The sequence below is a fragment of the Sus scrofa genome, chromosome 4 (assembly GCF_054392235.1).
Source record: "Sus scrofa isolate SSC_HxYL_T2T_F1_AM1 chromosome 4, Sscrofa_HxYL_maternal_Yorkshire_Landrace_v2.0, whole genome shotgun sequence".
NCBI classification, from domain to species: domain Eukaryota; kingdom Metazoa; phylum Chordata; class Mammalia; order Artiodactyla; family Suidae; genus Sus; species Sus scrofa.
In genome coordinates, this window is record NC_139386.1 from 88,129,153 (window position 1) to 88,153,770 (window position 24,618).

General features: G+C 41.4%; 2 protein-coding genes across 9 annotated transcripts in view; both read right to left on the reverse strand.

Annotated features, from left to right (window-relative positions):
* The window catches only part of POU2F1 (POU class 2 homeobox 1), a 180,200-nt gene extending 177,043 nt beyond the window's left edge, over nt 1-3,157 (reverse strand). For 4 of the 5 annotated variants that reach the window (XM_005663132.4, XM_005663134.4, XM_005663135.4 and 1 more), the window contains exon 1: nt 3,085-3,157. In XM_005663132.4, coding sequence (XP_005663189.1) covers nt 3,085-3,145 — 61 coding nt within the window. In that variant the 5' untranslated portion in view covers nt 3,146-3,157. Of the gene's footprint in view, nt 1-2,274; nt 2,429-3,084 lie in introns of those variants that run through there. The other variant, XM_085020909.1, reaches the window with a different exon arrangement.
* RCSD1 (RCSD domain containing 1) overlaps nt 1-24,618 on the reverse strand; it is a 501,912-nt gene that overhangs the window by 448,831 nt on the left and 28,463 nt on the right. The window lies entirely within an intron of this gene.

Here is a 24,618-nt window from a genome sequence, read left to right on the forward strand (position 1 = left end):
ATAAAATATCTACAGCCTCGGCAGTGGTTAAATTGCAGCTATAAAGGAAATTGTCCTGAGATAAATGGCTTCCCTATGAGAAGGTTTCACTGCTACACTTCACCTCAGGACAATAAATCAAATTAACTGCACCTTGTCCTCTGTCCAATGACATCATCAGTTTGACCACATCTTGGGAATCAGATGTAAAAACATATATTACTTAAGGAATGAAATCATATTACTGTTTTTTTGTCCAACTGACCTCATGCTTCAGGTCTCTGAAGCAGTCATTCACCTGAATATTCTCATGAAAGCTACAGATTTTTTTTTCCTGCGGCATTCACTGCCTGCCTACTGGAGATGAAATAAGAAAAATAGTCAGAACTGATTATTTGAAATTGGCTTGCTTTTAACCCATCAGATCTAGAAATTTGTTACCAATTAAATTGATGAATAATGTCTCACAAAATATGTACCTCACAACTGACCATCAAGTGTCTTAACATAATTTCACAGGTTAAACACATGGCTGGTAAACAACACTTCTCTGATACTTTTCTAGCAGGGGTTAAAAAACCACCAATGAGAAGCAACACTGTGTTTTTTAAAAATACATCAGAACTATAAAAATATCAAAGAAAAAAGAAAGAAAACTTTACCAAAGGAAGCCCTCAAATCAAAATTCTTTTAAATGGCAAAAATTAAACTGCCTCTCACAGACCAAATGTCCTAAGTCTCCATAAAACATAAAATCAATTCTGACAACTTAAAGAAGGGGGGGGTTCCAAGATCAGAGTTGACACAATCTGTGTTTATTCTTCTATTTTCACTCACTTAACCATGGCACTAAACACTCAAAGAAAACATAGCCCCATTTCTGTGTTCAGAAGCGCTACAATTAAAATAAGCAAGTCTATGACAGTGATAGCACAAAATTAACATCAGCCCTAATTTTTAATTAGAATGAACAGATTGAAAAAGGGATGCAGCACAGAGAAATTATGAAAGTGCTATTAATTGCAATTTCTAAAATATCTAGTTAGTCTACAACTCCTAGGAAAAAAACCTACTAGTTTCACAAACACTGCAGACCTTTACAAAGCCTGGAAGTGTTTAACCTGGGGTAGGTGCCAAGGGGCAGGGGCGAACTAACCCCAAAACAAGGTGATTTATTTCTATTAAACCAAAATAGATTTCATTTCGCCTCTGAAAATGAGAAGACACAGATTTTTGTTTCCTTAGGCCCAATATTATAGCAAACTATAAGAAAGTCTTTTTAAGAGAAAACAAAACACCAGAGTTGACGCTGAGCTAGGAGCCATTTGAACGCTAGTAAGGCCCCAAGAGGGCTTGTCGGGCCCACGGAGGAGGGGTATGTGTGTGGAAGTTGTTGGGGGGCAGTCATTTTGGTTATTAGTAAATAAATCAAGCGGCAGAGAACATGAGGCCTAGGCCACTGTTAGAGGAGCCAAGGCCTAGCTCTCCCCCTTCTCTTCCCAGCACAGCCTGGGTTTGATCTCAGAGTCCTGTGGATTGCCAAGGAAAAAAAAAAAAAAATCATATCGAACCACAAAAGCACATGGGGCGAATGTAAAATATAAACACGGCGTTGGGCTGTGAGTGGCTGTTATTAAAGGTCTGAATTACTAAACATGAGAGGCGGGGAAAGCCAGGCGGCCATTTCAATAATATAAACCTCCCCGAATTAGACATTATTCAAATGAGAGAGGTTCAGCTAACCAGAGTCAAGAGGACCCAGCACCGAGAGAGAAAACCCGGGCAAAGCACCAGGGAGGGGGACCCCCGCCCCTGCTCAGCTCCCAACAGGAGAGGGGAAACCAAGAATATCATCAACTTGTCATTCAGCCGGCTCTGGGGCAGGGGCAGGAGGGCAGCGCCTCACATCCGAGTTCCCGAGAGGCCTCCAGGCGCTTCTGGGGCCTGGAAGCGGGAGGCCCCCGAGGGCCCCGGGCCGGGTCGGTCCCGGTCTAGCGCAGAGGCGAGGGGCGGGGAGGGGCTGGGGGAAACGGTGCTCAGACCGCACCAGGCACCTCCAACACAACTCGCTCGGGAAACCACGGCCGCCGGGGGACAGGGGCTTTCCCAGGACCCAAGGGGACCCCTGACCGCTGGCCCAGAACGCATGGGGCGGCCCCAGAAGGAAACTTTACCCGAGGGCCGCTTTCAACCCAGTCTGCCCCTAAGGGGGCGAAGCGGACCCCGGCGCGGGCTCCCCACCCCCTCCGACCCGAGGCCACCTCTCTGCGCCCAAGAGCGCTCACCCCTACCCACCGACAGCGCAGGCCTGGTTCGGGTCAGGCCGCCACACGAGGGACAAGTGGGGCGCGGCCGAGGTGCTCGGAGCCGTGACCCCCGGGCTCAGCCCCGCTCGGACCCCCGCGCGGCGGCAGAGCGCGGGCGCCTGCAGGGCGCTCTCCCCGGATGCACCCCCGGCCGCCCTTCGGGCCGCCCCCCACGGTGGGCAGCGCCCCCCTCCCGCTCCGGCCCGCTCCCGGGGGGAGGACGCGTGCGGCTGTCCGGCCGCCGGGGTCCGCTCCGGCCCCGCCGCCTCCCCGGCATTGTGCTCGCCGCCACCTCCATTCCCCCTCCACGCCCCCCCCCCCAAGCCCGCACCCGCCCGGCCCGGGTCGCCCGCCCGCGCCCCGCCGGCCCAGCAGCTATGAATATGTAAAATGTCTTTATTGTCCTCTCTCTCTGCCCCGGCCCTACGGCCCCGCCGCGGACCCGCTCGGGTCCCGGCACCGCGGCGGGAGGCGGCGGCGGCCGGCGGCGGCGGCGGCGGCGGAGGAGGGCCGGTGCCCGCGGGCGGGCGAGCCGGCGGCGGGGTGGGCCAGGGGCAGGAGGGAGGGCGGTGGATCGCAGCCCCCTTTGCCCCTCGTCTTCCCCCTCCGCCTGGCCGCTCCGAGCCTCTTTCCCCCTCCGTTTGGCGCCCGGCGGGGGCTCCGTGCTCCCCGGCCCCCCATCTCCCCGCCGTTAATTATAATAATCCTGAGTACTAATAAATTATGCTAAGTCGCGGGGGGGGCAGCGGGAGCCGGGGTTGAGTATGAATATGAATATGTAAAATGCTGTAATGATTACCTGCTGCTGCTGCCGCCGCGGCTGAACTCTCATCTTGACTCGCTGCTCCTCCGTCCGCCATTTTGAATATTTTAACCAAAATCGCCCGGTCGATAAACCCTCCCTCGCTCCGGCTCCCCTCCCCCCTCCCGCCCTCCATGCCTCCTCCCTCCTCTCCGCCCCCTCCCGCTCTCTCTTCTCCCCGGGCGCGCGCCAGGGGGCGCGCGAGGCCGTCCCCTGGCAAGAGCCCCACCCCCTTCGGGCGCTTGGCGCAAGCGCCCTCTGGCCGCTGTGGCTCTTGAGTAGTCAAAGCGCCCTCAACCTGCCAGTCACCCCTTCACATCATTTTTCCGCTTGGGCTCTGCACATGCGCGACTCTCTCCACTGGCTTGAAAGGCAGTCTGCGCCTGCGCGAGCTCTGGCTCCCTTCTGAAGCACAACCTGTGAAGTGTAGTACCGGGAGTACTTGTGCCTTCTTCCAACCCCCACTTCTCCCGCCCCAGTGCCTTCCCGGTTTTACTCTGGCTTCCCCCAGTGGCATTCTAAAAGAAGGGCAGGGGACACAGCGGCCAGGAGCGTGGAGTATTGGTGCGTAGACCAACCCTCGTCCTCTTGGCTGCGCACTTTTTAAGGCTTTCCACGTAGTTGAAACAGTGACAACAAAGGAGGGGCCGCTTCCCTGCTAGGTAATTTCCGGCCCTGTGGGCAGGTAGGGGCGGAAACGCCCGCCGCAGGGAGCCGGGCTGGAGGCACCTGCTGAGCCACGCGCGGGCATCCCGCTTTAAATTTGAATCCGAACTAGTCCCCGCCCCCAACTTTGCGAATGCTGCTAGAGACCTGGCCCGGGCTAACGCGAGGGGGAGTGTCCTGTGTTTTAATTAGCCCCACATCTCTTCTGCTCTATTTGTTTCTAACACCCGACCAGCGTCCTCGGGAGCTGGGAGTTTTATTAAGTCGCCAATTCCCGCTCCTACATTTTCTTGAGGCTTTCACGCGCCTCGATCGCCGCTCACCAGATCGAAACAAATAGCCGAACCCTGGTTTACGGATGGGCATACTTCCTTTCACTTAGGAACAACTTTTAAAACCTAGCAGTAAACTGGAAACTCATGACCTAGTAAATTGAAAAATGTCTAAGTCAGCGGTAGCTACATCATGAATTTTACTTTGTTCTTTCTCAGAGTCAATATAAGTACGCATTTTCTGTTGTAAATATCTTTCTTTGTAACTAGTCATTATGTTCTGATATTTCTTTATCGTTAATGGTAGATTTTCCTGGGCAAAACTCAGGTCTAATTATTTGAAGAATTTTTAATAAAGCCTTATGATTTTTTCACTTTTTTTTAAGAGAAGTGAACTGTAATTCATGGTCACCAAAGAAAAGTTTAAAAAAAACCAAACAATTCTTGATAGTCTGTCTTAAGAAAAATGACTGTAAAGTTTAAATTGGAAAGAATTACCACTTCTACATAGGAAAAAAAAAATCGTATCTAGAAGATAGCAGTTATTTTAACGGCTAAATTTTTAATCATGGGTCTTAGTCTATTCTTTGAATTCCTTACACTGTGCAAATACGTTAAAGTTATTGTCAGTGACAGCCAGTGAATTTGGGGTGGTATTGACTTGTTCATGGTAATTAAGCCCCAGGGTGTATGCATGACTGTTTAAACCAAATAATTGGGCTACCCTATAATCTAATTATTTCAGCCTACACCAACCAGCACTCAGTGAAGGAAATGCAAAATTTAATCATGTTACAATTAATCTGTAAATTCGCCTGAGTTATATTTACCATCATTACTGGAGGAAGTCTCAGAATTATCAACCTATTTAAAACAAGTACATGCACCTGCTCTGAGGGTAACAAATTTGAAATCATCTCCACTAAGAACCAAAGTATGCTTATTAAATTTTTCTGTTTAATTTTTGTTTTGCTCTTTGTTTCAAAAAGTAAATTAATATCACTTAGAAAAAGTAATTGAGGACAATGCATATGCTATTCATTATTATTTCATTTCCATAAAAGGAAATTTTAAGGAAATGAATTTTTATGTAAGGAAGATAGCTCTGTGAGAAAAAAATAGTTTAAAATAGTCTGTATCAATGATTCATTTTCTTCTTAATGATAATATTTATGTTTCGAAATGTAGGCCCAGGGCCTAGCACAATACCTGGCCGTAGTAGGTACCCATAAATATTTGTTGAATAAAAATAATGAATAATACAGTTACATATGTTAGGATTATTTTAAAGTTTTATAAAGTCATTTATTCAGCAAACATTTATGAACATCTACATTCTGCCATAAACTTTACTAGGTGCTAAGGATATGAAAATGTGTAAGATACTGCTTTGACCTCCGCAAACTTAGTGTGTCCTCACAGCTCTGGGGAGGTGGGAACGCTGTTTATCCCAATTACCCAGGATGGGGAAATTGAGACATCAAGATGTTACATAATTTGCTTGTTTTAGTCAGGGTTCTCTGGAGAAACAACACCAACAGGAGATTTATATATATAACTTCATTATGTATATGAAAGAGATTTCTTGTAAAGAGAAATACATTTCTATTCATACATTATGAAGGCTGAGAAGTTCCCACTTTGGCAGTCTGAAGGCCTAAGAACCAGAAGAGCCAATGGTGTAAGTTCCAGGCCAAGGCCAAAGGCTTGATTCAACTTTATGTTTGTCCCACTGTTATCCTTTCTTAACATCCACTCCTATACTCATTACCTCGATTACTGTCTGTATAAGTTAGAAGACTCAAGGAGTTCTTTTGGAGTGCTGTGCATCTCCTCACAAATCAGAGAATACCCAGTTCATGATGGGCAGCTCAGGTCTCATGGTAATTTGGTGGCTCATGATTAAGCATTCAACCTCTGCCGAAATCCAGTAGCAGGCTAAGAACTATTTCTCAAATGGAGTGTAGTTATCTATAGAGGATGGCAGGGCTTTGTTCTAAAATCCTAATGAGCTTTGATTCACTTGTTGGAAACTGGCAGCATCCCTGTCAGCCATGGACACCTCAGGGACCTTTGCATCTGTTGGATCATATGGCCCAATGGCAAAGCAGCTTGCGCAGCAGTCTGCAGTTGTTGCAGAACCTTCTCTTATTCTGGATCTCATTCCAAAGTAACAACTTTTGAGTCATTTGAAGGATATGTTGCCTCCAAAATCCAAAAAAGCCTACTAGGCATTGTGCCCCTTTTTAGTTGTAGGAGGAGCCAGATGCAACAACTTAACCTTCACCTTAGAAGGGATATCTTGACCTGCCCCACACCTGGACCTCTAGAAATTTCACTGAGGTAGAAGGCCCTTGAATTTATGTCAGGTTTATTTCCCACCCTCTGATGCACAACTGTCCTACCAGTAAGTCTGAAGCAGTTGCTACTTCTTGCTCACTAGGTCCAATCAGCATGATGCCGTCAATTTAATGGACTAGTGTGATAGCTTTGAAAGGGAAAGGAGATCAAGATCCCTGAGAACTAAATTATGACACAAGGCTGGAGAGTTGACATACCCATAAGGTAGGACAGTGAAGGTGTATTTGTTGAAAGCAAGCTGCTTCTTGTGGGCCTTATTGACAGAGATGGAGAAAAAGGCATTTGCCAGATTAATAGGTACATACCAGTTTCCAGGGGGTGTGCTAATTTCCTCAACCATTGAAACCACATCTGGTACAGCAGCTGCAAGTGGAGTCACTACCCACTTAAGCTGACAGTAATCCATTGTCATTCTCCAAGATCCATCTGTCTTCTGGATAGGCCAAATGGGAGAATTAAATGGGAATGCGGTGGGAATAACCACTCCTACATCTTTCGTATACTTGATGGTGGCACAAATCTCTGCAATTCCTCCAGTAATGAAGTGTTCCTTTTGGCTTATTATTTTCTTAGACAGAGGCAAATCTAGTGGCTTCCGCTTGCCTTTTCCCACGATAATAACCCTCACTCCACAGGTAAAGGAACTAATGTGTAGATTATGTCAGCAGCTTCCATTTTCCAGGGTGGAGGAAATTGAGGTATAGAGGTGATAAGTAACTTGCCCAATGTCATACCACCAGCTGAGATTTAAACACAGGTCAGGGACTGCACTCTTAACCATAACACTATGCTGCTTACTTTGGATCAGGCAAAATCCTGGAGGTGCATATAGTTCATGTGGGAAGAGAGCATATTAACACATGATGTCCCTATCTGTAATCTCAATATAATAAAAATATACATATGGATGCACACTTATGTTCACACAAAAATTACACAAATAGCAACTCTACTATAATTGCCAAAAACTAGAAACAGTCCAAAGGTCATTCAACAAGTGAATGGGTAAACAAACTGGGGTACATTCATAACTGGAAATATTCAGCAGTAAAGAAGAATGAATTATTGACACACGCAGCAACTTCAATGAATCTCAAAGGTATTATAATTAGTGAAAGCAGGAAATCTCAAAAGGAATCATACTCTGTGATTCCATTCTATGACATTCCTGAAATAACAAAACTATAGTGATGGAAAACAGATCAATAACTGCCAGGAGGTAATGGTGAGAGAAGGTGCAACTATAAGAGATAGGTGTATAGGAGGGTTTTTTGGGCAATAGAGTTGTTCTGTATCATGATTCTACTGGTGGTAACACAAACCTCTACATATGGTTTTATGCATTATAATCACACATTACACACACACAGGTGTAGGAATGATACAAGGATATGATGAGCCTACCTAGAAGTTAATATTGTGAATGTTTCTTGGTTAACAGTTATAATGTATGGATGTGAATATATCAATCTATTTTGCAGCAGGGCAACACATAAGCCTTCACAGCTAAGTGTGGCCATGTGACTAAATTTTGGCTTTTGCTTTTAAGGAGTTTTGGGGTGGACTTTCTAGGAGAACACTTAAAAGAAGCAGTTCTTCTGTTCTTCCTCCCCTTTTTTTTTTCCTTCCTACTGCCTGGAATGCAGAAGTGAAGACCAAAATTCCTGCAGCTTTCTTGGGCCATGGAGTACTGTTGTTCTCAAGAGACCAGACCATGTTAGGAGCAACAAGCCAATCAGATCTTTTCCACAGCTGATGGGAAGACAGGGATTGGGACTGGGCCTGGCACAGACTTCATTGAACTGAACTTAACTCTTGGCTCTGCTACATAGTTTTGTTCCAGACTGAAGAATCAGACTCTGGGAAATGGATTTTAATGATTGTAGTTATCTTGAGTGAATAAATGGAAAATTATCATTTTTAATAAATATCTGCAATATTTTAGCTGTTCTTAAAGATTATCATCTAATAGAGCAAATTAATTTCTTTAGTGAACTTGGAGTGTAATTCATAAGTAATTCATCTTATAGCAGGGCTTTCAAGCCATGTTTCATTAAGCCCTCAGCCCTGGCCTTAAGGTAGGATAAAGACCAATCCTGATACCTCCTCTTAACTGGAATGGCTCTGCTTTACCTATTTTGGAATTCAAGATAAAATTTCATTTGAAAATATGGTATCACTGTTTTAGAAAAATTATATGTAATAGGCATGTATACATTAAATTTATTGTCCTTGAATATTCAACCAAGATGTTTCATTGCTTAAAGGTACACATATCTATGAATACTTCTTTGAAGTTTAGCAAGCTTGGCAACAGTGACTTTAAAATGTTTTCAACATAGTTCTCTTGTGGCTCTGGAGATTCAGCATTGTCACTGCAGTGGCTTGGGTTGTTGTTGTGGTGCGGATTTTAACCATGGCTCTGGAACTTCCATGTGCCAAGGGCATGGCCAAAAAAAAAAAGTTTTCAAGATAAAATGATCATGACCATTGTATATGAAGCATTGGGATTTCAATCTCCTTCTCCTCCATGTCTTACAATGTACCTAGAAGTTTTTCCAAGGAAGATTTTTTTTTTTTTGTCTTTTTAGGGACACACCTGTGGCATATGGAAGTTCCCAGGCTAGCGGTCGAATGGGAGCTGTAGCCGCTGGCCTATGCCACATCAATGCCAGATCCGAGCTGAGTCTACAACCTACACTACAGCTCACAACAACACTGGATCCTTAACTCCCTGAGCGAGGCCAGAGATTGAACCTGCATCCTCATTGATACAGGTCAGATTTGTTTCAGCTGAGCCTCGACAGGAACTCCCCAAGGAAGATTTTGATCTGCATCAGATATTTCCATGGTTCTCCTCCATAAGCAAGTGGAGATGGCCTCTATTAAATTAGTGAATATATCCTGATCACATAGCTTAACATTCATAAAATATGTCAAAACTACTTACTGTAGATGACAGCTACGATTTATGTTTCTACCCTTAATGTACAGTGTAGAGTATGTGTACTCAGGAAATTACACTGAAATCTTTACAAGCTAATACTTAACAAAAAGCTCAATATCATGGATGGAGAATTATCTGATGGATGTGTAACCCACTTTCCCCTCTGGCTCAGGGTCAGCAAATTCATTGCACTACTCTTATAACTGTCCCTTCCAAGCTCCTGGCCAACTTATTTAATCCATAACCTTTTCTCATGCTGAGCCTAGAGGAACCTTGCTCAAACATGATTCTTTCCAACCAGCATTTCAGGCAGTCATTGGCATCTCATCAGCATTGGCATGCAGGATGAAATCCACTTGTAATTCCAATTCTTAAAAGCCAAACCACCAGAAAGCTATGCACTTGAAGTATATCATTTTGTCCCCTTGTACGTTCTTTTCTTGAATTATGCTTTGGACTTATGTCATCAGCCTACATTAAAATTATATAGAGGAAAAAACTCCTGAGAAGTGTATCATATTTACCGTAGGAGTGTTTTGGAGTATTTGTCTCTTTTCTGAGAATTCTTAATATCTGAAGGGGAGAGGTAAAGTAACTTGCCCAAGTGCATACAGTAAGGAATAGAGCTAGGAATTGAACCACAGACTGCCTGATCCCATACATTCTCTAAGATCCCAGATTAGCTCTGTGGCTTGGCTGCCATCCGTCTCTCCAATCTGCCTCCTACTTCATCTACACATTTAGCCCTTTGCTTTGTTTCCGTGTTTTGCTATTTTCCCCTTACATTCATTGATTTTGTTTCTGCCCTTCCTGTTTTTTCCTGCCTCTTCCTATCCTTCCTCATAAGCTTTTCCTAAATAAACTCTTCCTGCATTTACTCATCAACTTATTATAGTCTGACATCTGCTCCAGTCATTTTCCTGAAATTGCTTTATTAGAAGTCACTGATGACCTCTCAACTGCCAAATCTGATAACACTTTCATCCCTCATCTTGTCCCATCTCTCAGCAATTAGACAATAGTGATAGTTCCTTCCTTCTTAAAACCGTCTCTCTAACTGGCTTCAGTGACAAATTGCTCTCTAATTTTACATCTTCTCTCTCTAAACATGTCTAGGATTTCTTCACTGGGTCCCCTTCTTCCCATGTAATACAGGTACTCTCCAAGGATCTGCCCTTGCCCCTCTCTTCACTGCTGCAATCCTGTTTGATGTCATTATCTGTACCCACAATTTTCACTGTTATCTCTCTGAGGCCAGCCCCCAAATCTACACCTTCAGTCCTGACCTCACTCCCAATGTCGGACGATGTTTGTTACATTTGTCTCTTTTGCTAGAGTATAGAATATTCAAGGGCAGGGCTATATCATACTCATTATTTTTTGTTTTCTTTTTATAGTTAATATTATAGCACAGGCCTAGATATATTCTATGTTTAGCAATTAAAAACATTTTTTTGCATACTTAGCCCTTATATTTTAGTGACCATCCAATGCATGTAAGAAGGCTTTATTCTCTCATAAGCATTCATCAAATACCCACCAAGCACTTAGCATTACTTTAGGCGAAACACTTCATTTTGGTTTTTGGAACACCTTGGGGTGGATACACATTTAATTCAAATTTTTATCTTCCAGCTCTACATCTACTAAGATGCACATTTTTTCATATTTCAATATCTCTGAAATCAAGATGTATCTTACAAGAGATATAAGAAAGCAGTGTGTCATAGTTTAATTGGCAGTATTTTTAATAGTATATAAAATAATGGAAATCTTACAATCAATGGCATATTAAATCTGTAAAATTGGAACTTTGTATTGAAAATTAAGTTTCAGAAACTTGATCTAATATGTTTTATCAGCCAAGAAATATTTAGTTGTTCTAAGTATAATAGACTTTATAAGGCAGGAAAATAAATATTTTAAAGAGATTTTCAATAATAAGCATTAAAGGAAAGCGTAAAAGGAAAGGGATTTCCCTGGGCACAGAAGGATCACACATCCCAGCATTTCCTTTGCTCTAAATATACAGCAGTGGGAGTTTCTGCTGTGGCTCAGAAGGTTAAGAACCCAATTTTGTCCCTGTGAGGATGTGGGTTCTATCCCTGGCCTTGCTCAGTGGGCTAAGGATTCGGCATTGCCATAGGCTGCATCATGGGTTACAGATATGGCTCAGATTTGGTGTTGCTGTGGCTGTGGCATAGGCTGGCAGCTGCAGCTCTGATTTATCCCCTAGCCAGGGAACTTCCATTTGCTTCAGGTTAAGCCCTAAAAAGAAAAAACAAAAAACAAAAAACACCAGTGATAGATAAGCTACGTGGAAAATCATAAAGAAATGAGCCCCCAGTTGTCATTTCTATGAATTGGGAAGAGCACACGAGTGGGTCTATTGCTGTGGGCTGGTTGGGCTGCAGGCCTGGAGAAAAGCAGTGGGGTGTGGGATTTTAGTGCTATAAGAGGAAGATCCAGAGCCAGGCTCATCACTTGATGCATCCTTGCCCTGCCCCCCAAAACACACACACACATACACAGACTCACCTTTTGTAATTGATGGGGTTTGTTATAATTTTATTTTCCATAAATCTTACATGTCTTCTTACATAGATATATCCTACATAAATCAAAATTCAAGACTAGAAGATCCTGTTGTAGCTCAGTGGAAATGAGCCCAACTATTATCCATGAGGATGCGAATTCAGTCCCTGGCCTCGCTCAGTGGGTTAAGGATCCATCATTGCCATGAACTATGGAGTAGGTCCCAGATGCAGCTCAAATCACGAGTTGCTGTAGCTGTGGCGTAGGCCAGCAGCTATAGCTCTGATTTGACCCCTAGTCAGTGAACTTCCATGTGCCACAAGTGCGGCCCTAAAAAAAGCCCCCAAAAATTAAATAAATAAAAAAAATAATCAAGACTATGGAGTTTTATGATATAAGGAATTCTCTCATGTTTATTCCACTTCCCCTCCTTTTTAGGAAACCATTTTTATTTATCTGTTGCTTAGTCTCTCAGTATCTCTTCTTGCAATCATATAAATTCACATTTCTCTCTCTTTCTTCTGCAAAAAATAGACACCATATATACTGTTCTGTAACTGGATTTTTTTCACTTAACTGTTTGCTCAGAAAATCATGCCATATTGGGACTTGGAGATTTCACTCTTCTTCATGGCTGTGTGTACTTCATTGCAGGCACAAACTGTGGTTTACTCACACCTCTCTTGTTGAACGCAAGCTATTTACAAACATTTCCTGTTACTCACAAGCAACCTTCTACCTGTGTCATTTTACTCTTCCACACACCTTTGTAGATGAAGGTGGAGTAACACTGCTGCTGGACTGTTGCCTGGGGCTATGGCTTTATAGGAAGTTGAGGAGCCTTGCAACCAGGAAGTGAGTAGAATCGCTCCCTAGATGGTACTAGCATTGTAGAAGCCCCTAACTGCCATCAGAAGACCTAGATTTGGACTAGATGTTTAGAAAGTGGTACGGAGGTAACCCCTGAACCATTAAACAGCCAAAGAAAGAGAGAGAGTGACTTCAAAACAAATATGTATATATGTATGCATAGAAATATATATATTTCAAAAACAAGATATATGTGTGTATTAATATGTATCACACATATCTTTAAAATATTAAGTTAATATTAAATGAAATTAAATGTATATTCATTTATTTTAAAATTATTTTTAACTTACATTAATTTTTTTTTTTTTGGTCTTTTTTTGTCTTTTGTCTTTTTGTTGTTGTTGTTGTTGTTGTTGCTATTTCTTGGGCCGCTCCCGCGGCATATGGAGGTTCCCAGGCTAGGGGTTGAATCAGAGCTGTAGCCACCGGCCTACACCAGAGCCACAGCAACGCGGGATCCGAGCCTCGTCTGCGACCTACACCACAGCTCACGGCAACGCCGGATCGTTAACCCACTGAGCAAGGGCAGGGATCGAACCCGCAACCTCATGGTTCCTAGTCGGATTCGTTAACCACTGCGCCACGACGGGAACTCCTAACTTACATTAATTTTAAAAAATTGGATCTGTACTTCAAACCTAGACCAGGATCAATTCTTAATGATTCCAAGATTTAAATGTAAAAAATAAAAAGTTCTAGAAGAAAACATGAATTAATTCCTTTATAAGAAAGCTATTTGGTAATATTATCAGAAAAATTGGAATTTAAGGCAAAAGGAATAAAAATACGTGATAACAAAAGGCTAATCCATTAAGAAGCTATAACAACTATGAATTCGTATGCAACTAGCAAGTTATCTTGAAATGTATAAAATTAAAACTGAGTTACAAGAGATCAGCAAAATTACAAGCACAGGAATTCCTGTCGTGGCGTAGTGGAAATGAATCCGACTAGGAACCATGAGGTTTCGGGTTCGATCCCTGGCCTTGCTCTGTGGGTTAAGGATCTGGCATTGCTGTGAGCTGTGGTGTAGGCTGGCAGCAACAGCTCTGATTCAACCCCTAGCCTAGGAACTTCCGTATGCTGTGGGTGTGGCTCTAAAAAAAAAAAAAAAAAAAAAGACAAAAAAAAATTATAAGCACAGAAGATTTTAATACAAAGGAAGTTTCTTGCTATTACTACTTATCCTGAAATGTAAACTAACCATGATGCCCATCTTCCTCTCATTACAGTCAAGTGACTCGGACCTCTCAGATTGAGCCCAAGCTGTGACTACCATTAATGCTCAGCTGTGTCTGGGCATATCTAACAGAATGTGGTAGATCAAGAGATGTCGGTTTGCTTGAAGACCCAAGGAAACTTCCGGGAGAAAAACCTCCTAAATGATCCTGGCACTTTTCGGCTTGACCATACATCCAAAGCTACCTGACAGTATATCACAAGCCATCTTTCAAGGGGATAAGTAACTATGATTTGAGGATGGTATCCATTACTCAGGTTAAATGTCTTGTTCAGATTCCCATGAACACTCAACTGTGGATTCCTGTGGAGAGGTAGCTCTGGAACCAGAGGTGATATTCAAAATATTTAACACCCAGTGTGGTCCAAGTGTTGACTAGACAGAACAGTCAACCTACCCATTAGAGTAGATGCCAGCTCTTCGCCATGTCTTACCTGATGAATTTCAGCTCTGTCTCTAAAGACCATCTCATGAAACTTTCCACAGGACATTGAGACACAAGGAGTTTTGATACTGCTCTGATAGAATGTAATGCAAAAAAAGAGAGAGAGAACTCTGCTCACTCTGGCAAAGCAAGGACTGCAATGCTTTAGCAAAGAGACCAGTAGCACCAACCAAAAGCAATAGCGGTGCTTAGAGAGAGAAGCTTACATAGACAAAAGGGTATAAAATAGCAGAGGCCATGGGTAACTGATCAGATGTATTTGAGAAGGGAATGGAATGTGAAGCTTAGGTGAGTTCTGACATCTGTTAGATCTGAGACAATCCCATTCTGCCTCTCACTCACTGCTCAGCCTCAGTGAGCAAGAGACTTGAATGCCTGGGCTTCAGGTCTCCTATGTAAAATGGGAGTCGCAATGTTTTCTCTATTCTCCCTGTTGTTGCAGGAGGTGGTAGGATCATGGGACCCACCCACAAGGTCCCACCAGGAATACCCACAGGGACTAGTCCTACATGGGTTGGCAGGGCAAGAGCCAGCGGTACAAGAGCCACACAATTTAGCATCTTGAGCACAGGCGTAGGGAGACAGCAAACTGGGATTTATTGAGCTATTCCTCTACTCTTTTATTTACTTCAGTTCCATAGATCTCATTGCCAGATATAGGGCATATAATTCCTTTCCCTCAGAAAAATTCACCAGTGTAGGTTAAGTACACAGTATGAAGTCCACATAGATCAGGCTACCTCAAAATAGATGTATCTGACTCCTAACTCAGACACGAATTGGGAGCCAGTGGGAGGAAGGAAAGGAAAGAGTCTTGGAGAACCACTAGCTTCCTGGCTGGGGGGTTGGAATGGTCCTACAAAGATAAGACACACAAGAGGGGAGCTGGGGCTGGAGGTGAATAGCAGCACACTCTCACTATAAGACTACAGTTTCCAAGTAGAGGGTTTTTAGGGTGGAGGAAAGTGCTAAATATGCATTATCTCCCTTAAGATCATCCTTGGGAAGGAAGGATCATTTTTATTGTGTGATTAGAGGAATTGAGGTTCAAAGAAATTTAGTAACTTGCCCAAAGTCACACAGACACTAAGATTTGAACCCAGGACCACGTTACATCTTCTATTCTCACTAAGCCAGGCCACGCCAACTCAGGAGAGAGAAAACCTCGTGTTTCTCATTGCCAGATAGTTCTGATTGCTATTTACTTTCTCATCTATTTCATATTATGATAATGTTTTCCTGGAATTGGATGATATAATACAAGAAATTGAAGATGTTTATTCGCTACAAAGATTACATATGCGGGCTTCCTGTCATAATCAAGGGAAGTTGCTCACATCATTTATGATTTCCAGTCTTCTCTGCATATGATAATGCTTATTTTAGGAAATCTGTTTTTATTAAGCCTGCTGATCTTCAGAAGGAAAACAAGCAGAGGCGGGACAATGTTATACCCTTTTGATATTTATCGAGTCTGGAGTCTCTCTAAAATTAGTTTGCTGGGAAACATTGCATGTGATGAATAGTATAGTATTTAAATGATGCTGTGGATGTTCTCCCTTGTAATAAAGCAAATTACCTGAACAAAATGATTTTGTTTCATTTCTTCATACAAAATTCATATTTGAATTTCATCTAGGCCCTAAAATTTTAAATTTCCATAACAAGTTTTATACACTATTAAATTTCATACACTGCTGCATTATGCTTTTGAAACTGATTGTGCAATCTAATTAATTCAGAATATTAGCTACAATTTCCATAAAATGAATAGGATAATGTTGATCGGGGTGAGATAGAGGGCTATAGACATCTCTTCCTCTCTCCACGGGATCTCAATTACACATACACTAAAAACCACTTCTCTGGAAGTCCTTAGTCCAGTAACTTCAATTTGGGGGAACACAGCCAAGACCCAAAGTTCACTTAAAATACCAAATAAACAAATAACATCTTAAAGACTTGTACCTCATTCCCAGGCAACTCTTTCTAACCCTCTGTCAGAAGTTAGAACCCAATTTTTTGTTGTTGTTGCCTTTTTAGGCAGAATTTTCACAAGAGCCATGCAACTTGTAGATCCAAAGCAGATTTAATATCAAAGTAAAATGATGAGGGAGGTAAAGAAGATTCCTAGATACTGTCTCCCCAAGAGAAGCAAAAAATGTCTATTAACAGCCTAACAACAATGACTAACTACCAAAAGTGGAAATTAGACTTCAGAAAGCATGGCAGTCTAGGTATGGTTTCTTTTAGGAGATTATAGCCCTATACATATCAGGGGCTTACCATACTACATACCAAAAGTAATCAGTGCTCATGAGACTTGGAGATACCAAGGAATGGTTAAATTCATCTTTTTTCTGCTTAAGAAAGTAACACATTGTACAATGTGTTCTGGCAGGTTTTCCATCAGAAAGATTAAAATGTTATAAATCTTAAAGAGCTGTTTAAATCATTTGGAAAATTGACTTACTTGTGGAATATCACATTTCCTAACATTGTGAAATAAGTGAGCATTCTATTATATATTATAATTGAATCCTCTTTTGTCTGTTTTAAAAAATAAGCCACATTAAAAAGGGCATAATTTGCAGAACAGAAATAGACTTTGAAAACAAACTTACGATTACCAAAGGGGACAGGTTGAGTGTGCACAAGGAACCCTATTCAATATTCTGTAATAATATACATGGGAAAAGAATCTGAAAAAGAATGGTTGTGTGTATATGTATAACCGAATCACTGTTGTACAGCAGAATTTATTGTAAATCAATAATATTGTAAATCAAATATACTTCAATAAAACTTTAAAAATGAAAAAAAGTTACATGCACCCCAACATTCACCTCAGTACTACTTACAATAGTGAAAACATGGAAGCAAACTAAATGTCCATTGACAGAAGGATGGATAAAGAATATATATATGTATATATATACATGCACACACACAGTGGAATATGACTCAGCTACAGAAAAGAATGAAATAATGCCATTTGCTGCAACATGCGTCAATCTAGAGATTATCATATTAAGCGAAGTAAGTCAGAGAAAGACAAATACCTTATGATATCACTTATATGTGCAATCTTTTTAATTTTATTTAATTTTATTTTGTCTTTTTAGGGATGCACCCATCACATAGGGAATTTCCCAGGCCAGGGGTCAAATCAGAGGTGTAGCTGCCAGCAATGCCAGATCCAAGCCACATCTGTGACCTACACCACAGCTCACCTCAATGCTGGATCCTTAAGCCACTGAGCAAGGCCAGGGATTGAACCCGTGTCCTCGTGGATACTAGTCAGGTTTGTTGCCACTGAGCCACAATGGGAACTCCTGGAATCTAATTTAAAAATGATACAAATGAACTTATTTACAAAACAGAAACAGATTCAGATTTCAAAAACAAATTTATAGTTACCAAAAGGGAAACATGGGTGGGGGTAGGGGGGATAAATTAGGAGTCTGGGATTAACATACACATACTACTATATACATTCTGTAATAACCTGTATGGGAAAAGAATCTGAAAAAGAATGAACATATGTATTTGTATAATTGAATCACCTTGTTGAATACCTGAAACTAACACAGTATTATAAAGCAACTATACTCCAATAACATTTAAAAAATAATTAAACTACATAAACCAAGTTGATACCATATACCCCAACATGGCTCAAGACCCTACTGGCCAATGGGTAAAAAGAAGTTCAAATTACCAACAATAATCCCCAAATTCCTATTCATAGCACCAATCCCCATCACTGCAAAGCATCAACAATTCCATTTGAAGCTGTCCTTTCATGTTCCTCTCTGTACAGGAGCAGGTAGCCTTCTAAGGCTGTCAAGAGCCCCAAGCTCCTGGACAAGCCAAACAGCTTATGCACCTCCTGTGACTTTGCCATGCTGGGTGTTCAGCTGATGGAAAGGAAAGCTCTCATTCCACCAGTGTCTCTTTCAGGAAGAGCTCATTCCTTATATGGGGTGAGGGTAGCTCTAGGGGTTGGCCAGAGAGGTGGCTTAGGTGGTTTGCCCACACGTTTGGTGGTGTTTTGTGCAGGGGGTATGTGCAGTGCCCTGATTTTCTCCTTGCTCCTCAAAAATGGTTGTTTGATTTTTGGCCTTTTTGTATCCTGTTACCCATCATTTTCCCCAACTGCCCATGCACACAGTTATTTATTTATTTTTGTCTTTTTTTTTCTTTTAAGGGCCGCACTCTTGGCATATGGACGTTCCCAGGCTAGGGGTCAAATCGGAGCTTCAGCTTCTGGCCTACACTACAGCCATAGCAAAGCCAGATCCTTAACCCACTGAGTGAAGCCTGGGATCAAACCCGCATCCTCATGGATACTGGTCGGGTTTGTCACCACTGAGCCACAACAGGGGCTCCAACATCGTTTCTTTGCCTTTTGTTGCTCTAGGAGACACTTGTCCAGGTGCAAGCTCTGGAGCAAAGGGTCTCAGGTCCCAGGTCCCAGCCTGTCTCAATGTCTTTTGATGAGCAGAAGTTCTTAGTTTTGCAGTAGTCTCCTTTGTCAATCTTTTCCCTTATAGGTGACCAAACACCCCAGTTTGGCTGGAGTTAAGGGGTTTGCCAGGACATGGAATGTTAATGCTAAAATGAGGACTGTCCCAGATAAGCCAGAATTGTTGGGAATTCTAGCCTAAGCGGTTCACATTGCTTTGGGGAGGTAGGATTCTGTCAGGTCACAAATGTATTTTCCAGTGTTAGCTTCCAGACAGCATTATTTTATTTTTTAATGTTTTATCTTTCACATTTACATCAAACATGAGTCTAGAATTGACTTTTTGTGGGTGGTGTGGGGTAGAAGTCAACATTCATTTTTACCCCTTATGGATACAAACCAACTGACCCAGCACTATTTATGGAAAAGACCAAACTTTATCTGCTCTCTTGCAGTTGATACATTTGTCATAAGTCCTGTGTCATAAATCAGTTGTGTGACTTTGCTTTTGGAACTTTTACTGTGTTCCATTCATCTACTTATCTCTTTCTCTACCATTATTACAGTAATTTATTTAGCTTTATAATAAATCGTGATATCTGGTAGCATAAGGGTCTTCTAACTTTATTCTTTTTCATTAAGATTGCCTTGGGTGTTCTTGGCCCTTTGCATTTTCATATGAATTTTGGAACCAGATTGTTGCTTTCCTGAAAAAACACGTCAGAATTTTGATGGAGGTTACATTAAATCTCTAGACTACTCTTAGGAGATTAGACATCTTTACAAAACCCAATATTCCAGTTTATGAACTTGTTACATACTTGTATATATTTAAGTCCTTTATTTCTCCTATCAAAGTTTGGTAACTTTCCTCAATAAACTTTTAAACAAACATATCCAGGATCCCCATTCTGAACATAATGAATCTCTGGGAATGAGTTGTAGTTATAACTGGAAATAGTTTGGTGCATACTCTCCAGACTTGATTCAATGTTTAAAAAAATATAAATGGGTATCTATTCATTTGAGATTTAAACATAATTGCCTTAAGACTCCTAAGTCAAACTTGGTGCTGACTGAAATGCCTGGCTTTCTGCTTCCTTCAGTATAATTCTGCAAACTCTGGGAAGCTTATGGTCTCACAGTCCCTTCTGACATTAAGCTCTGCTCTCCTTGACCTCTGGATCTCACTTTTATCCCAACACCATGGTCTCTTCTCTTTTTCACAATTATCTAAACAATTCATAGGCCCCATAGTGGAAATTAAACATTTTCCTTTTTTTTTTTTTTTTTTTTTTTTGCTTTTAGCACTGCCCCCATGGCATATGGGAGTTCGGCTTGGGGTCGAATTGAAGGTACAGCTGCCAGCCTACACCACAGCTGCAGCAATGCTGGATCCCAGCCGCATCTGCAACCTACATCACAGGTCACGGCAACACCAGAACCTTAACCCACCAAACCTGCATCCTCATGGATCCTAGTCAGGTTCATTAACCGCTGAGCCAAGAAGGGAACTCCAAATCTTTTTCTTATTCCCTTTATGGTGTATTTTGAGTAATTTCACTCTGCAACCTCTGCATATGCCTGGCTCACCTTTATACATCCAAAGACACATTTAGGTCTTGATAAAGCAAAAGCCATCCATTCTCACATTTTAGTGACAAAGAGCAGTGAGGATTTAAATTTTCTATCTTTCTTTTCCTCTTAACACTCACACTTGCATAAGTCTCTCTAAGTAAAAGAGATTAATTGGAGATAGTTATTTCCCTCTACATACAAATTATTTTAAAACTATTTCAACTTTCGGAGGTAGAAGGCTTCTTATATACACAAATACACATCATATACATATATATCAATGTGTTTATATATATGCATATGTACGTATACATGTATGCATTGTATATACAAATATTTAAATTTATTTTTAAACTCATCTCCATACTGAATTCAGTGATTTAAAGAGTGATCTCCTATGGTTTTCAGGTATATAATCATGTTATTTGCCCATAACAATAATTTAGAAGAGACAGGAATTAAAAAAACTATACACTCAGAAAAGTGATGGGAGTTCCCATCGTGGCTCAGTGGTAACGAATCCAACAAGCATCCATGAGGACTCAGGTTCGACCTCTGGCCTTGCTCAGAGGGTTAAGGATCTGGCGTTGCTGTGAGCTGTGGTGTAGGTTGCAGAGGCCCCTCAGATCTGGCGTTGCTGTGGTGTAGGCAGGCAGCTGTAGCTCCAATTTGACCTCTAGCCTGGGAACTTCCATGTGCCACAGGTGTGGCACTAAAAAAAGAAAAAAGACAAAAAAGAAAAGAAAAATGATGAGTATCTTGAGCCTTAAGGGCTATATGCCTTGCATTTTTATTTAATTTCATAATAAGATTGAAAATGTCTCCATTTGGCTGCTTCCTTAATGCGTCTAGATACTTATATTTATTGGCTACAAAGCAGTTCCAATTTTTTTTTTTCTGAGTTTATACCATTTTTTTTTGAGAAGGGGGGAGACATTTTCTCTGTAGAAAAAAAATAAGAGAGTGAGGACTGCAAACTTTTTATGTTTTTATTTTGGCTCTTCCATAAAAACATGGCTTACCACAGGCTTAACATTCAGGGATTAATTACATCTATTTACATTTTTAAAAACACATTTGCTCAAGAATATCTTCCCTTAATGCTTAGGAAACTCTACATACTGAATAGATACTTTTGGACCTTAAGACTCTTCATTAATTATTGATCCATAACAGATCATTACTTTTGGAGAAGATAATAAGTTTTGCTCCCTAAATGGGCTACCACACAAGCACGGTCTGTGATTCAAGCTATTTCAAACAGATTGTTAAACTAAGTTATGTATTAGTAATTTTAACTTGCCGTATACAGCTTGTACCTTTAAAATTTCCTTCCAGAGTAATTAAATGGCTTTGCACTCCAAATATGAGAAAAAGTATATACTGATAATGAAGTTGGCAGTGCGGAGGTGGAAAGAAGAGGAAGAGTGGTGGAGGAAGGAGAAAGCTGAGAAGTTTTGAAAGTCTCATCTTTGGGGTGGAAATAGCAGAAGTATCCAGATTTGAGCATTTGAAGTCTTCTATAGGAGGTTCTTGGAACACTGACACAGATCACTCTGAAAAGTGTCACATATGCATCCTGAGCTGGGTTTGCATTATTCTCATCCACATGATCAAGCAGTGTGCATACATAATATGACAGTTTCAAATCTTAGCACAGAGTTAGAAGGACGTTATTTTTGACGGAGCATTTTTCCTTTATTGAATGTCATCCACACAGCATTAGAAGTTTTGAGTTATTGTTCCCTTGAAATTTTCTAAATGTTTTATATAAAGGGAAATTACAAAATCTCATTGAGTTAAGTGAAGGAGGGCTTGTACTCCAGCTCTTACTTTTGTTTTGAAGGAAGATGGTTATTTTAGTGCAAGTGTTTATCTCCTGCCCTAAAAAAAAAAAAAAAAAAAGAAAAAAATAGTTTCTGTCTGAAAGTGTTTTCTGACTCTTAAAGCTCACCAATCTTTTGCTAAAATAGAAAGTGAGCCAAAATCCTAGAGTGCTCATTATGAACCAATTTTCCAGCCTCAGGACCTAACATTTGTAGAGCACAGCTTATGAATCATAGTTTTTGCTTTTTACTTTATGCATGTTAACTCATTTACAGTTTTCAATGACCCCAAGAAGAAATTATAGAGCCTATTTCATAGATAAGGAAACTGAGGCTCAGGGAGTTTGAGTGGAAACCCAGTGTTTACTCATTAAATGGTGAAGCTGGGCTTCAAACTCCCGGATAGCTTCACAGGCAATTCAAGGCAGTTCTTTCTCTGCATTGTGAAACCGCTTTCATAGCATATGCTTACTTAAAAAAAAAAAATGCAAGAAACATTTTTTTTTTGGTCTTTTTTTTTTTTTGTTGTTGTTGTTGTTGCTATTTCTTTGGCCACTCCCGCGGCATATGGAGGTTCCCAGGCTAGGGGTTGAATCAGAGCTGTAGCCACCGGCCTACACCAGAGCCACAGCAACGCGGGATCCGAGCCGCGTCTGCAACCTACACCACAGCTCACGGCAACGCCGGATCGTTAACCCACTGAGCAAGGGCAGGGACCGAACCTGCAACCTTATGGTTCCTAGTCGGATTCGGTAACCACTGTGCCACGACGGGAACTCCAAGAAACATTTATTGGATGCTACTAGAACAACAACTGTAGGCAGTGTTGGCAAGAAACAAACCACAGTCAGCACCTCATATATCTTGAACACAATCTGCACAGATTTTCTATAACAATAGTAACAGCATTAAATAGCATTATAATAACAATAACACCTTAAGTTTTTACAACATATAAGAGTTTGCAAAGCACTTTCATATGTTACCCCCATATATTTTAAGATTGTCTAGACCTAGACTTTTACATAGATTTTAACTCGAGTGCCAGTTCCAGTGAGTGGTGGCAGCTGCCTGGCATTCTGTGCTGAAAAGGAACTTGAGGATCATTCCAGGATCAGTAGAGATCAGGGCCATGATTGATTAGCCATGTCTGCCACAGCCAAGTTGTTAGAGTAATGGCACATTAGTTATACGTTCGTAGTCTCTTTTGTCTGTTGTAGTCCATTTTTTTTTTTTACGAAGGAACGAATGAATGACTTCTTTATGGTCACATAATATATACTATATGCGAACCGAATATAACCAAAGCTCAGGTTTCCTTTAAGCTGTTGTTATTGCAATTAAACTGTATTACATGTAAAAATGTAAATACTCTGGAGTTTTGTATTCTTTTTGTTTGTTTTTTCGGCTGCACCCACGGCATGTGGAAGTTTCCAGGACAGGAATCAAATCCTGCCACAGTTGCAGCCTGGGCCACAGCTGCGGCAACATAGGATCCTTAACCTGCTGCATCACTCAGTAACTTCCTGGAGTTTAGTATCCTAATGGACTGAAAATTATTATAGTTTTGAGCTTAATAATGTTTAATCTAAAACAAAAAAATACATGCATTCCACAGCAAAATGCAAAAAAAAATTTTGATGCAATTTTTGAATAGTCACATTGGAATGGCCTCAGGTGCAAAAGTATTGCACAAGTGGGGCTAAAGACATGCTGGGCTATTGTCAACTGTGTGCTGTTGCCTAACTGATAATATCTGGAGAGTCCAAGAATATCAAAACCCTATTTCAAAGGCCAAGAACCTTTTGGTAGTGCTAAAGTAACACCAACATGGCATTAGACACCACGCTGTCTCCAAGCTAACACAGTAATGCGTGTGACCAGTCCTTTTAGCATCTCCCTCTGGCCTATGACAGAAGCACATCAGCTTCTTGAAGAGTTTTGCTAATGTAATGTTAACACAATTTAGCACAAGAAAGGAAGATTAATAACTACACATAATGCAAACAGGAACACACAGATGACTTTTGGGAATGATAGCAAAATCTCCCAGGTTGTTATGGCTTTTTCAGAGTCAAAGCGGGACAAGCTGTAAAACCATTGACTGCAATGAGACTTGTAAAGACTAGCAATACAGCAGAGAGACTGTACTGTCCCCAGTGTAGGTTCCAGGTTTGGATGCTGTGGGCACACTCTTCTCTGTCAGTAGTGCTACCTCTGAATACAGAAGACAAAGACAGACATAATATGTAGTCAGCCATCAAAGGCCAAATAGCTTTCCTTCCAACTGGAGTAACCTGCCTGACTGCACAATACCCAA